This window comes from Myotis myotis, unplaced genomic scaffold (assembly GCF_014108235.1).
Source record: "Myotis myotis isolate mMyoMyo1 unplaced genomic scaffold, mMyoMyo1.p scaffold_m19_p_15, whole genome shotgun sequence".
Lineage (NCBI taxonomy): Eukaryota > Metazoa > Chordata > Mammalia > Chiroptera > Vespertilionidae > Myotis > Myotis myotis.
This window is the reverse complement of record NW_023416319.1, coordinates 22,621,637-22,638,523: the sequence shown is the minus strand read 5'-3', so window position 1 is coordinate 22,638,523 and position 16,887 is coordinate 22,621,637. Positions and strand designations below refer to the sequence as shown.

Genomic DNA, 16,887 nt, shown 5'->3' with positions numbered 1-16,887 from the left:
AAGGAGAGGTTGGGAGCTTCAGTCACCCGCCAGCCTGAAAACGGCCCTCAGCCTCTCACCCAGACTGGCCAGGCACCCCAGTGTGGACCCCCACCCTGAAGGGGGTATGACCAGCTAAAAACAGCCATCATCCCCTCACCCAGGCTGGCCAGGCACCCAAGCGGGACCCCCACCCTGATCCAGGACACCCTTCAGGGTAAACCAGTTGGCCCCCACCCGTGCACCAGGCCTCTATCCTATATAGTAAAAGGGTAATATGCAAACTGGCCCTAACAGCCGAAGGACTGGGAATGACTGGTCACTATGACACACACTGGCCACCAGGGGGCAGATGCTCAATGCAGGAGTTGCTCTCTGGTGATCAGGGTGCTCTCACATGGGAGGAACTCTGCTCAGCCACAAGCCAGGCTGATGGATACCAGTACAGCGGTGGTGGTGGGAGCCTCTCCTGCCTCCTCAGCAGCACTAAGGATGTCCGACTGCAGTTTAGGCCTGCTCCCCACTGGCAAGTGGACATCCCCCGAGGGCTGCCGGGCTGCCAAAGGGATGGCTGACTGCCAGCGTAGGCCCAATCCCCCAGGGAGCGGGCCTAAGCCAACAGGTGGTCATCCCCTAAGGGGTCCCAGACTGCGAGAGGGCACAGGCCAGGCTGAGGGACATCCCTCCCCACCGAGTGCACAAATTTTTGTGCACCGGGCCTCTAGTCCTATATAATAAAAGCCTAATATGCTAAGTGTCCAGTCGTCCAGCGACACATCAACTGCTCAACCAATCAAAGCATAATATGCTAATGGTATGCTAAGGCCACTCAACCACTTGCTATGATGTGCACTGACCACCAGGAGCAGACACTCCAACTGATAGGTTAGCTTGCTGCTGGGGTCCGGCCGATCGGGGCTGAACAAGAAGGGCTGGACACACCCTGGAGCCCTTCTGTGGTCCCTCCCTGGCCCCAATTGTGCACTGGTGGTGTCCCTCAGCCTAGCCTGCTCCATCTCGCAATCCAGGACCCTTTGGGGGATGTCGGAGAGCTGGTTTCGGCCCAGTCCTGCAGACCACTCCCCTTAGGAGGACACCAGACACAGGGTTCACGGCTGGCGAGTGCTGCTGCGGTGGTGCGAGCCTCTCCCAATCGGGACTGATTGGGCAGGAACCCACAGCAGGCACAGTGGGGCTGGCATAAGCGATAGCGGGAGGTAGGAGCTGCAGGCAGCATTGGACTGTGGGTTTTGGCCCGATCCCCGCAGGCCACCCAGAGGGACACCACCCATGCACGAATTCATGCACTAGGCCTCTAGTTATGTATAAATGAATTAGATGTAATTATATATAATGTCAAAATTTACAAATGAAGTTGTCCATTGACCATACTTGCAATACCAAATGTCCTCACTCTTATCAAATCATGCATCTTCTCCTCTCTATCCACCCCTTTGCTCTTTATAAAAGTGGGTCTTTATTTTTTTTTAATCAATAAATACTTTTGAAAATTTGATGAAAACTATGGAGCCTTCCTTCCAAAAATACATAGACACTGAAGTTTACAGATTCTAGGAGTGCTTAGCTCTCTGGAAACACAACCAATTACTCTTGCAGGTGTGGACCCCGAGTTAAGAAGTTACATTTTAGAATAAATCTGTGCATAAAGTATACCCATACTTGTATGACTATATCTAAGACAAGCCCTATCTTATGCACACTGTATTATTTAGTTAAATTATTTTATTGTGTAAGCTCTGTTGGAGTCAACTTTTGTGAACACATCCTCTGTATCAGACTACTGGGACATTATTTGGTTCTCTATGGTATTTGCTTTATAATAAATTACACACACTGAAAAATCAAACTTGATTATAACAAACTCCCTTCAGTGGTAGAGGTGAGAAGGAAGCAACAGAAAGGTAAGGGGGAAAAAAGAGGCAGCTAGAAATAGGTAGTAATGTTAAACAGGTGCTCAAAAGAGGGATGCCAGTGTATCAAATGAAAGTAAAGAAGTTGAAGATATACTTAACCTACTTAATGATTTTTGTGAGGAACAGTGGAATCTGTACAGTGTACTAGCTCCATCCTCTAGGACAGTGATGGCGAACCTTTTGAGCTCAGCGTGTCAGCATTTTGAGAAACCCTAACTTAACTCTGGTGCTGTGTCACATATAGAAATTTTTTGGTATTTGCAACCATAGTAAAACAAAGACATATTTTTGGTATTTATTTTATATATTTAAATGCCATTTAACAAAGAAAAATTAACCAAAAAATGAGTTCACGTGTCAGAGGTTTGCCATCACTGCTCTAGGAGCTTATGATGAAAGAGTTGTAGATAAGTAACTCAAGAGATATTCAAAGGATGGGGAAAGGGTCTCCAATAGCACTAACGAACTTCCAAAGCATCTGACGTCTTGAGGCTGAATTTTTATTTCCAAAGACAAATCACTCAAACTGCAACTTGTAGATAAAACATTTCAGAAAAGTCTCAAAGTATATTTTTACATTAAGGAATGTAGGCTTCTTTCTTCCATTTCACAGAAATAAATCTTGAAAATATTCATCAAATTCTTCTTCCCTATTTTAAAAAAAGGATACAAATTGATTAAAATAAACAGAAAAAATATTACTAGGTGACATAGATTAATAAAAATATTTTAATTCAACATACTTGCTGATTTTTCTACATGTCAATATATTTCATGATTCATCCATTAAATAATTCTTAGCTTCTAGAACAACCCAAATTATACCCAGATTGACTGAAATTGAAATATTTTATATGTTAGCACATCTCCTTCAATGTATTTATTGCCTAAGATTTTACTTTGAAATACTTATGTCATTTCTTCTCTTTACTTTTTTGGTTGACTTTATAACTTCTCTTTCATTCTCATATTAAATTATATTGTCATCAAGAAATGAATGATGTATACATAACCCATGGACACAGACAATAGTGCAGTGAAGGCCTGGGGAAGGAGTGGGAGCAGGGAGGAGGGAGTCAATAGGGGGGAAAAGGGTAATATCTATAATACTTTCAACAATAAAGATACATTTTAAAAAAATAAATGAATGAAAAATAAACTATTTTAAAGAAATATATAAGTCTTACTCCTAGCATTAGGGAAAATATATTTAAACTTCAAGTTTTTCTTACTAAAAAAAGAGTAAAATAGTAAATGTAGCAGATTATGTCTAAAACAAAGAATAGAACTCTGAGATATTAATTATATTTTAATGTGTTTAAATACTATAAAAATCATAAAGTACTAAATAAATATTAATGCTAGGAGCCAGAGCAGTACTGTGGAAATGGTACAGGTTTTCAAGTCAGACAGTGTTTAAGCCATAGCTTTGTCACTTATTAGCTGCGGGAGCAGTTAGTTAACTTCTCTGAGCTCAGTTTACTTTTCTGTAAGATAAAGAACATTACATTTCCTCATAGAGTTGCTGAAGGATTAAATGTATACAAAGTTGCTTTTCTTCCTTCTGGGAATGGGGAATCAAGCTGAATAGTCAAATTCGGTGTACCAGTCTCTTTACAAAATGTTCTTTTTAGATCAGAGATTCACAATAAGACTCTAACATTTGGTTTTAAATAACTGTGACTTCATAAAGTCCTCACAACTATGTCAAAATTGAAAAAAAATGACAAAATCAGATAAAAGTTGATTTAAGAATTATCTGCAACTTGGTATTCCCCATGCTACTGTCCTTTTCCCCTAGCATGGCAGAAAAATGCAGAATTTTAAAAATTATAGTAAGAACGTAAATAAGTAAAATTAGCTGAATCTCTGGGTGTACTCAGATGTTCAGTACTTGATCAATGTCAACTTTTATAAAGTCACAAAGAGTTCTGGATTATAAAAGCCTTCTTAGGATTTAATCAAGTGTCTTTATTGTCTAAAAAGGTGAGTTAACTCTAAAACCTATTCTGTTATTTTCAGCTGTAAAGCTATTCAAGGGGAAGTTATACAGTTGAAAGTTTAGCCAATAATTTAACATGCCGGAGTCCATTCATTGTCTTCACTAGCTGAGTTTAGACAGAGACCCCCAAAAGCTAGTAACCTTTGAAGTCCTAGCAAAGGTCAGGACTGTGCACCACCCAGTTACTCTAGGAACCACCCAGTTAATTTAGGTAATGGTAGTTGAAGCATCATCCCCACCTTAGTTCACTTAATTCCTTAGATACTTGTGTAGATCCTTGTTGATTATTGTTGATCTGATACTCTGCCTATTCCTGGAAATTGTCTACTGATGAGCTAATCAGATACTCTGTCTATTCCTGGAAATTGTCTGCTGATCTGTGTGTCATTGAAACCTCCTTACCCTAAGGGCTACTCCAGATCAGTAAAAGATTGGAGCGGCCTGAACATCGGTGGAAGTCCTTCCAGACTTGCCCGCCTGGTCCCCCAATATTTCAAAATTATCTCGTGTCATTTTTCTCTCATTTGTGTGCAGCCCCTCTTTCAGATACCGAACCCTACTCCACGCAGGACATAGAGGGAGTCTTACACGACATTAATATAGCAATGTTTTATTTATAGCAACAACTTTTTAATAATGTGATGTATAATGACCACACGTGAGACTAAAATTTATTGAGCAGTTACTACATTTGTAGGTATTGTACCAGCTTTACATTCTTTATTTCATCAAACTTTAATAAACTCTATGCAATAGATATCATTTTATCCTCTTTTAACAGATAAAGTTCAAGTGGTGAACATCCCAGTAGATGAAAAGAATTGATAACATTCTATCCCGTATATGGACAGCTCCTGTCTTTGGGGCAAAAGTTGTTGGCAAGTAAACATTACACTGTATATGTCTTCAAGTACAAGTTTACGATAATCAAAATATCATTGGCAGACTGCTCTAGAAGCTAGTAAACAATGCTTCTCTGACGGAATCTAAGCAGAAACCAGAGGTCATCATCTATTAGAGCTGAGGAAAGACTTACCAAGAGGAAGCTGAACAAGTTGGTTCACGGCTCCAAACAATGGCTGGGTATAAACTCTGATCTTACCAGGCTAAGTGGTCCTTGGCATTAAACAGACATTCATGAGCTTCCCAAACTGATGTAAAGGTGTGCATTATCTATTAATATTAGAACTTACTGTGATTTTTCATCGGTTTCTGGTAGTGGGCCCTTCCAAAGTTCAGATTCCGAGGTACTTTCTTCCTCATCAGAGTTTCCTGTTCATTTAAAAGAGATTTTAAAAAAAATATAAGTATTATATTTAAAACACATTTTGAAATACCAACCAATGCAATTAAATTAACTTCAGATTTAACTGCAGTTTAGCTTCAATTTTTATGGCTCTCTGGAAATTTACTTCACTCTTCCAGACCAATAAATTCTTTCTAAAAATAAATAAATAACCTGAGCTATACCAAAGAGTCTTGGCAAAAAGACCAAGGATTTAAAGTCTCATGGAAAACTTTTCTAAGTTAGACTGAGTTAAAGTAGTAATTACAATATTAACTCTTATAAGGGAACTATCCCTTGCACTATACGTGGTTGTCTATAATTTAGTTTCTTTTTTTTTTTTTTGATCATACATAAGACATGTAAATTAAGATTTTTGTAGAAAGTACACTAGGGAAGAGAGGCCTATTTCAGTGAAGAAACAGGAATTCTCATACGTTATTTCTTAGGAGTAAAAATTCTGTAAAGTTTCTCTTAAGGAAAATCTGGTAATACAGATTAGTTTAGAATATACATAACCTTTTGACCAGCAATGATGCTTTTAGGAATTTATTTACTTAAAATAAGCACCTTAAATATATGTACAAAGATGTTCATTACATGATAACAACAAAAGTGAACAACCTAAATCCCCACCAATTAGGGATTAAAGATTGGTTTAATAGATACTATACAGCTGCTAAAAAGACCTTACCATATCTATATGTATTACCATGGGAAAATGTCTAGTATATCAAATTTTTAAATGTATTTTTATTGATTTTTTCTTTCTTTCTTTTTTTTTTCTTAGAGAGAGAGGAAGGGAAAGGGATAAAGAGAGAGAAACATCGGTGAGAGAGGAACATCATCAATTGTCTGCCTCCTGCACATCCCCTACTAGGGATCGAGCCTGATTCCACTGGGAATCAAACCGGTGACCTCTTGTCTGGTATCAGAAAACTGGTGTAGGAAATCTGGAATCTGGGAAATACTCTTTAGAAGGAATATGAGAGCAAGTGGTTGTAAGGCCTTTTAAATTACTAGTAGCTGTCCACTTTTAAAGGCATTGTAGAATTTGTTCTCTTACATCATTAACAGGGTTACATCGTAGTAATAACTTGATTCAGCCTAATTAGTTTTTCTGTATTTTTGTCTGTGTTTGGTTGTTGTTTTTTCTTTTTTCTCCCCATAAAACTAAGACTTGATTCTTCTCGCATATTCAGTTTGGGACACTGGTTGTTACTGAGTGGCAATCTTGTTCCAGAGGCTTTATAATGTTATCACCTTTGTATGTAGATCATTAGAAATGTACCCATCCCCTTTTTGATCCATTTTTTGTTAGGATGTGTGCCAGAACGGATTCAGTTAGGAACAAAGTTCAGATACACATGTTGATTCAAGAATCAAAGTTCAACAGGTAAAAGGCTAGAACCACTGTGGCAAATCAGTAGTTTTATTTTTGTGGTGTTTAACTAAAGGACATTCTGTATTTACATTCTATACTGACAGGCCAAATTTGTGTCAATTTTTTTTTTTAAACTAATGGTGATATTTAGAGAAGAATTAATTATTACTGTAGTTACTTTGTGGCATATAATTTTATTGCCCTATAATACATTTTTTAATATTTGATCTTTTTAGTTGACTAGTACAGGGTGATTGATTTTGAAAAATGTCTATTTTGTCATAATTTTAAAAGAGAATTATCTTTATTATTTTTAATTAAACTGATTCCTATGATAACTGCTACAACCTACCAGAGATGGAAAGAGTGTTGCTAAAGAAATAACAATTTGTACAGTGGGCAATACAAAATGAAACTCTTTTTAAAAATATATATATTTTATTGATATTTTACAGAGAGGAAGGGAGAGAGATAGAGAGTTAGAAACATTTATGAGAGAGAAACATCACTCAGCTGCCTCCTGCACACCCCCTACTGGGGATGTGCCCACAACCAAGATACATGCCCTTGACCGGAATCGAACCTGGGACCCTTCAGTCTGTAGGCCCACGCTCTATCCACTGAGCCAAACCAGTTACGGCCAAAATGAAACTCTTGCATCAGTGTGAAATCTAAGCAAAGCTAATGGCAAGTGGAGATCAGAATTTAAGTCATTGACTCTGTGTTGGAAGTAGATCATGGAGGTCTTTAATCCAACCCTTACCAATGGAATGAGTCACTTACTGCAACAGTGGCTGACCAATTTACACTTGAACACCTCACTATTTCCTGAAGCAGCACAATCCTCCATTCTTGTCTTCAGATGGTTCTAATTGACAATTTCTTCCTTAAATTAAGGCTAAACTCTGTCCTGGGGCAATTTTTATCCATGGGCTCTAGTTCTGCCAACCAGTCATTCATTAGGATCCAAGGCAGGCCGCCCCAAGTTATCTTACAAGGCCATATTGATTACTTTGAGTTAAAGTTACTTAGGAAACTGCAGTGAAAGAACACTGAGCCATCTGTTCCTAAAAGCAGGAGATAAATCTCACATGTGAAAGGTACCCTCTCTGCACCTGGAGGCCAAGAATTCCCTTCTTAGAATTAAAGAACCCAGAGCCAAAGAATCTGTGTAAACGAACCTTGTCCCCTCTTTTCTAATTTACATCCAATCCCAAATCTTGTTTAGCTTCTTCATTAATGACTACCCAAACTTCTAATGAGTACTGTTTGTTTTTTTTCCTTTTGTCCTGTCAATTTCTTTACAAATGTATTGTTTCTTTGTCTAAAACTCATAAAAGGTACCTGGTTTGATCATTTCTTTGAGCCTCATTTTATAATCTGAACATCGTATTATGACCTCCTATGTGCATATATTCTAATCTTATATCAATTTTACTGTTACTCCAGCCATTAAGAACTTAGGAAAGATATGGGGATGGGTGTGTGTGTGTGTGTGTGTGTGTGTGATTCTCCCCTTTCCCCAACACACCAAAAATAAGTCTCCCACATAGTAGTGGTCTTGCAAATATCTAGTTTCCATATCTACTTCCTTACCCCTTCCCTCCAATCTTTTCATATTTCTCCAAGCTAAACATCCACAGTTCCTTCAGCCTTCCTAAGACACAATTTCAATTTGTGTCAACACTGTGGTTGTTTTAGTCTTGGCCTGCTTTAAGTTTTCAATGTTCCCTTTAGAATGTGATGCAAACTGCATACAATTTTCCCTACTTGCTTTGAATAATAAAAGCAGGTCTATCATCTTGATTTTTCTGGATATTATATGATACCTAAATACCTTGGCCTACAGCTGAAGTGGCAAGCCTCCAATTATGACAACAAATCAGTAGATCAGACTTTACAGACTTCATTTTTGATCTGACCAATTTTAGAGACCAAATAGAGAATCTGTTTAATGTGCAGTTTTATCTTGGTATAACAACAATTATAGCTACAGGTTATCAAGGACTTAATTTGTATCAGACACATGATTTATCCATATTTTATCTCATTAGACTGATGATAATCCAACAAAGTCTCTTTATACCCATTTTTACAGATAGGAATGAAACACAGACAGAGCATATCATTTAATGTGGACTTGCATAATGTATCTGCCAAAATGCACAGAGTGGACTTACATTTGACTCACTGATAAACAGTTATTAATGATAAAAAACTTGTAAACCTGTGTTTAATCCCAACTACCTGATCATAGGCAATTTATATACAGGCATACCTCATTTTATTGTGCTTTGCTTTATTGTGCTTCACAGATGTTGCATTATTTTACAAACAGAAGGCAAGACTCTCAACCAGCAAAAAGATTACAACTTGCTTTATTGCAATATTTGCTTTATTGTGGTAGTCTGAAACCAAATATGCAATATTTCTGAAATATGCCTGTAAATTCTCTGGGTTTCAGTTCTCTAGTTTGCAAAATGGGATATTAAATGCCCATTATTAATACTAAATGAGATAACATAACTAAACCACTTGCCATTGTAACTGACAAAGTAGACAATCACCAAATGCAAGTTAAAATTCGTTTCACCACAGAAATTGGTTTTTTCTTCATGGATTTGGTTTTACTAATCCCTATGTCAAATGGGAGTAAAAGAGTAGCTGAATATTATTTAAATGTAAATGAATTTCAAACTTGAGTTCTGAAATTGCCAAACCATCTAAGATGGATCACTGACCACATGAGAAGACATCTGGGTTTGGCACACCATACATAATGAGGTACATGTCTCCTACTCAATGTGGTAAATGGCTTTCTGGTTACCAAATGGACAGCCAGGTCACCTTGAGGTGGATAATCTGTTTCTTCAAGAACCAAACTAAGCTACAGATTCTTCACAATATTCTCTCTCTACAACTAGAAGTTTGTCCTACTTCAGAGATAAAGAAACTTAAGGCTATTTCTGGGAAATGGGGGAGGGTCAAGAGGGCTAGAGAGAGAACAGTGGGAGGGAAAAGGAAGAGTAAATGAAAGAATGAAAATAAGTAAGTCAAGACCTTTTAATAATGAAAAATTGGAATTGGAAAAGGACAATGTTTTTTCTTCATTAAATAGGCCTTCACACTTCTCACTGCAATGCACTTATGGAGATAGGTAAAAACCAAAATAAAATTTCCCATTTTAACCTGTGTGATTTTTAAAAACATAGATATTTACATCATCCCAGATAGCATGTCTGAGTCTCATGCCTGACTATGTTCTAGAAACTGTCACTATACATTACCCAATTTAGAAGGAACTGCTGATAAATTTGTATTCACATTGGGAGGAAGAAAATTTTAGTTATTTAAACGCTTCAAATATACTGAAATCAAAATTGGTGTTATTTAGGAATGCCTCCACTGATAACTCCCTTTTCATTAAATTTTTAACACCCAATCTCTTAAATTAAATTCCTATTTTGCTATTTTTCTCAGTGCAAAATTTGACTATTAAACACTTAAAAATTCTCCTTAAGAATTACACTAGCCCTGGATGGTGTGGCTCAGTTGGTTGGAGCGTTGTCCCATACAACAGGAGATGGCAGGTTTTATTCCTGGTCAGGGCATATCCCCAAGTTTCAAGAGGTGGCTGATGGATATTTCTCTCTCACATGGCTCTCTCTCTTTCTCTCTCCCTCTCCTCTCTCTTTTCTTCTCTCCCCCCCTCTCCTTTCTTCTCTCCCCCCTTCCTCTTTCTAAAATAATCCATTAAAAAAAAGCGTCAGAGCCCAGCAGTTTAAAAACATAGCTACCCAAGAATTACATATTTAACAAAAAGAATTATACTAAAATGCTAATCATGTTTACATTTGAATGGTGGGATTTGGAGTAATTACTAAAATTTTTCCTGAGTTTGCACAGTAAACACATATTACTTTAAAATCAGAAAAAAATTTAAAATTTAAGTTTATACATTTCCAAATAAGCCTAGAAATCTTAAATTTCTGAACTTCTATAAAATAAATCCACATATTAAAAAATTGATTAGACATGCTATTGATTTATACTATATTGTTAGGCCCTAAGCCTACTGCAAAATCTTTAAGAAATCCAACACTGTATTAGTTGAGATACAAGGATATTGTCTTTATATCACAAATGGATGTCCCCTTTTATGAACTCACAGGAGATTCTGTTCTCAAAACTCTGCCTGGAAAGTTCTTCGAGTTCTCTTTATCATCATATGGATATAATTAATCATCCTGCTGGTGGTTTTCTACTTTGGTTTGGTTGTTAGGAAGAACAATGACAAATCTGCGATCTACCTTTCAAGTTATGAAGGACTTTTTGGTAAAAATTTTTCTGTATTAATTTTAGCTTTATTTTGCTATTGTATCTTATTTTTCCATTTTTCTGATGTCACCTTTAAAAAAGTTGTGGTACATATACACAGTGGAATACTATGCAGTTATAAAAAAGAAGGACCTCCTACCCTTTGAGACAACATGGATGGACCTGGAGAGTATTATGCTAAGCAAAATAAGCCAGTCAAAGACAAATATCACATGAACTCAGTTATATGTGGAATCTAATGAACAAAATAAACTGACAAACAGAACAGGCCCAGACACATGGAAGCAAGCAACAGAGTGAAGTTTCTCAGAGGGAAGAGAAGCAGGGGGTGAGAAGAGATCAACTTATATACACATATGCATAACCCATGGACACAGACAATAGTGTGGTGAAGGCCTGAGGAGGGGATGAAAGCTGGGGGGAGAGGGTCAATGGGGGGAAAAAGGGGAATATCTAACACTTTCAACAATAAAGACAAATTTTTAAAAATCCTATTGTATATATTTTTGTAAGTCATTGTGAATACTTTTTGGAATGTTTCAGGGAAAAAAATAATAAAACTTGTAGCGAATATTCAATAAATTTGGTTTGATCCAATCTTGTGAAAACCATAGGACTTACTAAAAAAACTAACAACCATTTGCTTTCCATGCACAAATCACAAACTTCATTTGATCAATCAAAATTACCAAATGACAGAGATAACTCAGTCCCGTGCAACATAAGCAACATTTCTTAAATCTTAATCCACCTCCAACCCCATCCCTCCATTTCTCTTCCTTCATAATTCATAATGTAAAACTGAAATGTGTATCTATTGTATTCATAGAAAATAAATCAATGCTCTTTAATACTTAAATTAAGAAACTTAAGTGTTCTAAATTGGGGAAGAAATCATACACATATGGTCTTTTTCTATGATTTTCTCACATAGTACAAAAACAAAAACTAATTTACATTAGAGCAGGTCATAATTCATGGGAAACCCAAATTGCAAATAACTTGAATCTACATATTTTTATTAAATAAATAAATACTTAATACTTACGGTTTACAGAATCTTCTGATTTCTTTGAGGATGAATGTCCTGAAAAGGAAACAGCATTGTTTTGTTAAGAATCCTCTTGCAGTAGTGCAACAGTCATAGCTGTAACCAGAATTCTTCCCAACAGTCTTTACATTATAGTCTTACAGAAAAGCAGCTCATGGTCTTCCAATCTTTCATGTTCCTTATTCCTTAGACTTACCTCCCTAATTAAAACGTTAGGTTCTTTGCAGGGACAGTTTATGCCTTCATATGGACTGGAATATCTAACACAAAGCTTAAAAAATAATGAATACCTATAAAAACAGTCTCATGTTACTAAAACAAACAAACAAAAAAACACCCCATAGATTCATTACAATAGAACCACTACTTTATACATATGTTGAACATCTGAAAGCTGTTTACAAATAAATACTCATTTTTCAAAATACTTTTCCAAAGATCCTATACAGGTGAGAATTCTCAGTAACTGAAAATCACATGTACAATTTTGTCATAAAACTAAAATATTCAGTTCTACAATGGTTATCCAGTGAGTTCTTCCAAAGGAGCGCTACTGAAATGTGTAATAGGGACTTAACCTTACCTGAAGAGTGGGGTGAAGGGCGTCAGGAAAGGCCTTTCAAAGGAACTGAGCTTGGGAATGGGGTGGTGGTGGGAGGGGTAAGGTCCTGAAGTTTCTGTCAAATCAGTCTACCTAAGTTCTGCTCATACCTGCCAAAGCAGACTGGTCCTCAAAGTCAAGCTATTGATCTGTCTTTCTTACACATCCTTTCCATTCACCCAGCCACCTAGCCATTCAATTATCCATCCATCAATTGATCCAAACATCCACTTATGTAACATTTTATGTAACAGTAACCTGAGCTATGGGAATAGATGGGATCGTACAGGAGGAACAGAGAGAGAAGGAAGTTCTATAATAGCCTGAGCAATTCCAACATCTAAGGATAAGAATAAGGAGGAACTGTAGTCAAAGAAGATGAGGAGAGGCCAGGAAGACAGGAAGGAAATAAAAAAAGTAGATTGTTTTGAGAAGGAGTATCAACAGTCTAAATGCAGCTGTGATATTAAGCATTTATTAATTGCTATTCAAGTTTGGGCCAAATTAAGGTGGTCTAGCAAGAGAGTATCACATCAAGATCAATCTAGTTTCAGAGCGTTCCAATAAGAAGATAGTAAAGAATACCACATGGTTTCCCTATTAAGTTGTTAAAAAGTCATTTTCTACTTTATATCACCTAAGCTGAAAAAAAAAAAAAAAAAGAACTATATCCTGTACTCTCTGCTATCAAAGACACTCTGAATAAATAAGAAAAAGATAATTCAATTCCACTCTGTTTGGTTTTCTTCTCCTGAACTTGCCTGAAACAATGTTCAAAGTCTTTCATTTTCTCATTCCTTATGCCAGTGATGGCAAACCTTTTGAGCTCCGTGTGTCAGCATTTTGAAAAACCCTAACTTAACTCTGGTGCCGTGTCACATATAGAAATTTTTTGATATTTGCAACCACAGTAAAACAAAGACTTCTATTTTTTATAGTTATTTTATATATTTAAATACCATTTAACAAAGAAAAATCAACCAAAAAAATGAGGAAGTGACATTTAAGCTTAGACCTGAAGGATGAGTTAAGATGGGACTGGGAGTTTTAGGAAGAGAGGAAATAGTGTTTATGTAGTCCCTAAATTTAAAAAAGTTTGAAATTTCCAGAAACGAAATGGCTCTATGAGTAAAGTATGAAAGTGAGGTGGAGAGTGGTGAGAAATAAGCCTTGTATATAAGACTAGAGGCCCAGTGCATGAATTCGTACACCAGTGGGGTCCCTCGGACTGGCCTGTGGGACTGGGTCGAAATTGGCTCTCCGACATCTCCTGAGGGGTTCTGGATTGTGAGAGGGCACAGGCCAGGCCAAGGGACCCCACCAGTGCACGATCAGGGCCGGGGAGGGACATGGGAGGTTGGCCAGCCAGGGACTGCAGGAGGGCACCAGGGCATGTCCAGCCCTTCTCACTCAGTCCCGAACGGCCAGACCCCAGCAACAAGCTAACCTACCAGTCGGAGCATCTGCCCCCCAGTGGTCAGTGCACATCATAGCGACTGGTTGACCGGTCAACTGTCTGCCCCCTGGTGGTCAGTGCACATTATAGCAGGCGGTTGAGCAGCCTTAGCATATCATTAGCATATTACGCTTTGATTGGCTAAACGGATGACCGGACGACCGGACCCTTAGCATATTAGGCTTTTATTATATAGGATTATTTAGAGCCTTTGGGCTTTGTCTAGAATTCTGGTTGTTATCCTAAGAACAAGAGGATATCATTGCATTATGGCAAACAGATTGGAGAGAAGGTGGGAAGTCAAGACAGTAAAGAAACCAGTAATGAAAATAGAACAGAAGTCTAAATGAGAAAACATGGTAGTTTGAACGAGGGTAGAGAGAACTTGAGAAATATATACCCAGGTAAAGCTGATAGAATTTGGTGACAAGTTAAACTTAAATAATGAAAGGAGGGAAAAAAGGCGGCATCAAGGATAATGCCTAGGTTTCTGATATTATTATTTGGATTAACAGAGATGTCTGCCATCTACTGAAATATGGAACACTGAAGAAAAAATATTTATAAGGAAGATCACATGGATGGTGCAACCCATCTCTGATCCCAAGTATCCAGTTACCTAATTACCTGTTTTGAAGGTAATGAATAAATTTTTACAGGGATCAGTTCTTCTTTAATTGGGAATATGCAGTGATTAACATGGTATCATACTATGATATGAATGCAACAATATTATATAATACAGTAATGAATGCAACAAAATTTTCAAATATTTTACTAGCACATAAGAGTATATAAAATTTTTTAAAAGCTCAAATGATATTTTCACATTTGTTAATTAACATTTATTTTGAAGTTAATGATTAAGATAGAGACAAAAAGGCATTCTGGTTTGAATACCATTTCTCAATACACAATAGAATAATAGTATTTTCCTTTCAATCTATCAATTTTACCAAGTCTAAAACTGGGTAATACCATATGCTTACATATAGCATAGTATGCAAGCAGAAGAAGAAAAAAAATACATGTAAGAATGTAACCTAGCTAAAGATCTTCACAGCTGAAGCAAGGGAGCCCTCTCCTGTTCAAGTATTTATTAACATTAGACTGAATCTAACTCAATCTACCATTATCTACCTAATTTAAGTCTGAATACTCTAAGTTATAGCCAATCTGATTCTATTAGGGACTGAAAAAGCAATTAGCAGTAACCTTCATAATAGCTAATTATGTGGCAAGTACCAAGCAAACTGCTTACGTGTATTATCTCATTTCAACTTCTGAACAATTCTATGAGCTAGGTACTATTATCATGACCATTTTACACATGAAGAAATGAAGGCTTAAAAAGCCTAAGGCAATGATGGCAAACCTATGACACGCGTGTCAGAGGTGACACGCGAACTCATTTTTTGGGTTGATTTTTCTTTGTTAAATGGCATTTAAATACATAAAATAACTATAAAAAATATAAGTCTTTGTTTTACTATGATTGCAAATACCAAAAAATTTCTATATGTGACACGGCACCAGAGTTAAGTTAGGGTTTTTCAAAATGCTGACACGCCGAGTTCAAAAGGTTCGCCATCACTGGCCTAAGGATTGCAGAGGAAGAAGTGACAGATTGACTAATTTGAATTTAATAATTATTTACTCAGTGTATGCGCACAGCACCATGCTAGATTCTGATGACACATATCAATCTCTATCATTTCAAGGTCATAAGATAGTGAGAAAATCAGACCATAATTGAAATCATAGTGTTATAATTTTATACTGACTTATAGATTATGTATTATTTTAAAGCAGCAGTAGCCAACCGGTAGTCCGCGGACCACTGGTGGTCCGTGGAGTCCAAAAGGCTGGCGACCGCTGGTTAAAGGAAACCTTTGGAGCAGCAGTCGCCAACCGGTGGTCCGCAGACCCGAAAGGTTGGCGACTGCTGTTTTAAAGTGTTAAAAGTGCCTTTCAGATTACTTGATTCTCCACAATAAGCTCAAGCTGTACAGAGGCTAGATATTAACAACACCCCTACTTACATAAAGAAAGTAAAACTCAAGAAGTTCAGTAACTTGCTCAAGGTAACAAGCCTTTTAAGTGACATATCCAAAAATTAGGCTTTTTGCAAAATATTATACCATCTGCCAAAAATGAATCAAGACCAATCTTATTCCTGAAACTCCTGTAAGTTACTATAAATTCATATCTAAATTCTCCAATCAGATTCCTTTCAACAACTATAAAACAGAATTCTAAACGTATTCACCAATTACATTCTACATTTGAAACATATGGAAGATCACACTTCATTTTCAGAAATATGAGTAGATATTGTATCCTAGTTCCCCTTTACCTTTGTCCTTTTTCTTAGAGGTCCCTTCTGCAGAAGATAATCTGGATTTTTTATGTGGTGACTCTTCACAATCTTTTTTGATTCTGTCCTTCCTTTTTTTGGACTTAACTTCTTTTCTCCTTTATGTTGAACAATATAAAATTAAAGTTAACTTTTTCAACTGACCTTTACAAAAATTAAAACCAATGAGAAAAAAAAATAAGTTAAAGTACTTCCTTAAATGAGACTGTAAGTATTTTAGGTTAGTATATTATTTAGAACAATTCTGTACGATAATAATGCCTGAAAATTCTGGAACAAAAATTATTGTTTATAAGTTCTATATCCAAACCTAGTAAATATAAATCATAGTTTTACTGATTTCCTTCTTTTTATATTCTATTTAGCTATTTAAAAGAAAATTACAACTCTCATTTCTCTTCAAATAATTCATATCTACCTACACCTTGAAAAAAAAATATAACAAAAAGAATCCACTGGTGATAGTTCTACCAATAAACA

At 36.7% G+C, this 16,887-nt stretch overlaps 1 protein-coding gene across 9 annotated transcripts in view; it reads right to left on the bottom strand.

The window, feature by feature from the left end:
* Positions 1 to 2,392: 2,392 nt before the first annotated feature.
* The window catches only part of LOC118669947 (protein FRA10AC1), a 32,530-nt gene continuing 18,035 nt past the window's right edge, over positions 2,393 to 16,887 (bottom strand). For 7 of the 9 annotated variants that reach the window (XM_036336561.1, XM_036336563.1, XM_036336562.1 and 4 more), the window contains 4 exons: positions 16,387 to 16,505; positions 11,971 to 12,009; positions 5,109 to 5,187; positions 2,393 to 2,563 (listed from right to left, as the gene is read on the bottom strand). In XM_036336561.1, coding sequence (XP_036192454.1) covers positions 2,521 to 2,563; positions 5,109 to 5,187; positions 11,971 to 12,009; positions 16,387 to 16,505 — 280 coding nt within the window. In that variant the 3' untranslated portion in view covers positions 2,393 to 2,520. Of the gene's footprint in view, positions 2,564 to 5,107; positions 5,188 to 11,970; positions 12,010 to 16,386; positions 16,506 to 16,887 lie in introns of those variants that run through there. The other 2 variants (XR_004972181.1, XM_036336566.1) reach the window with 2 other exon arrangements.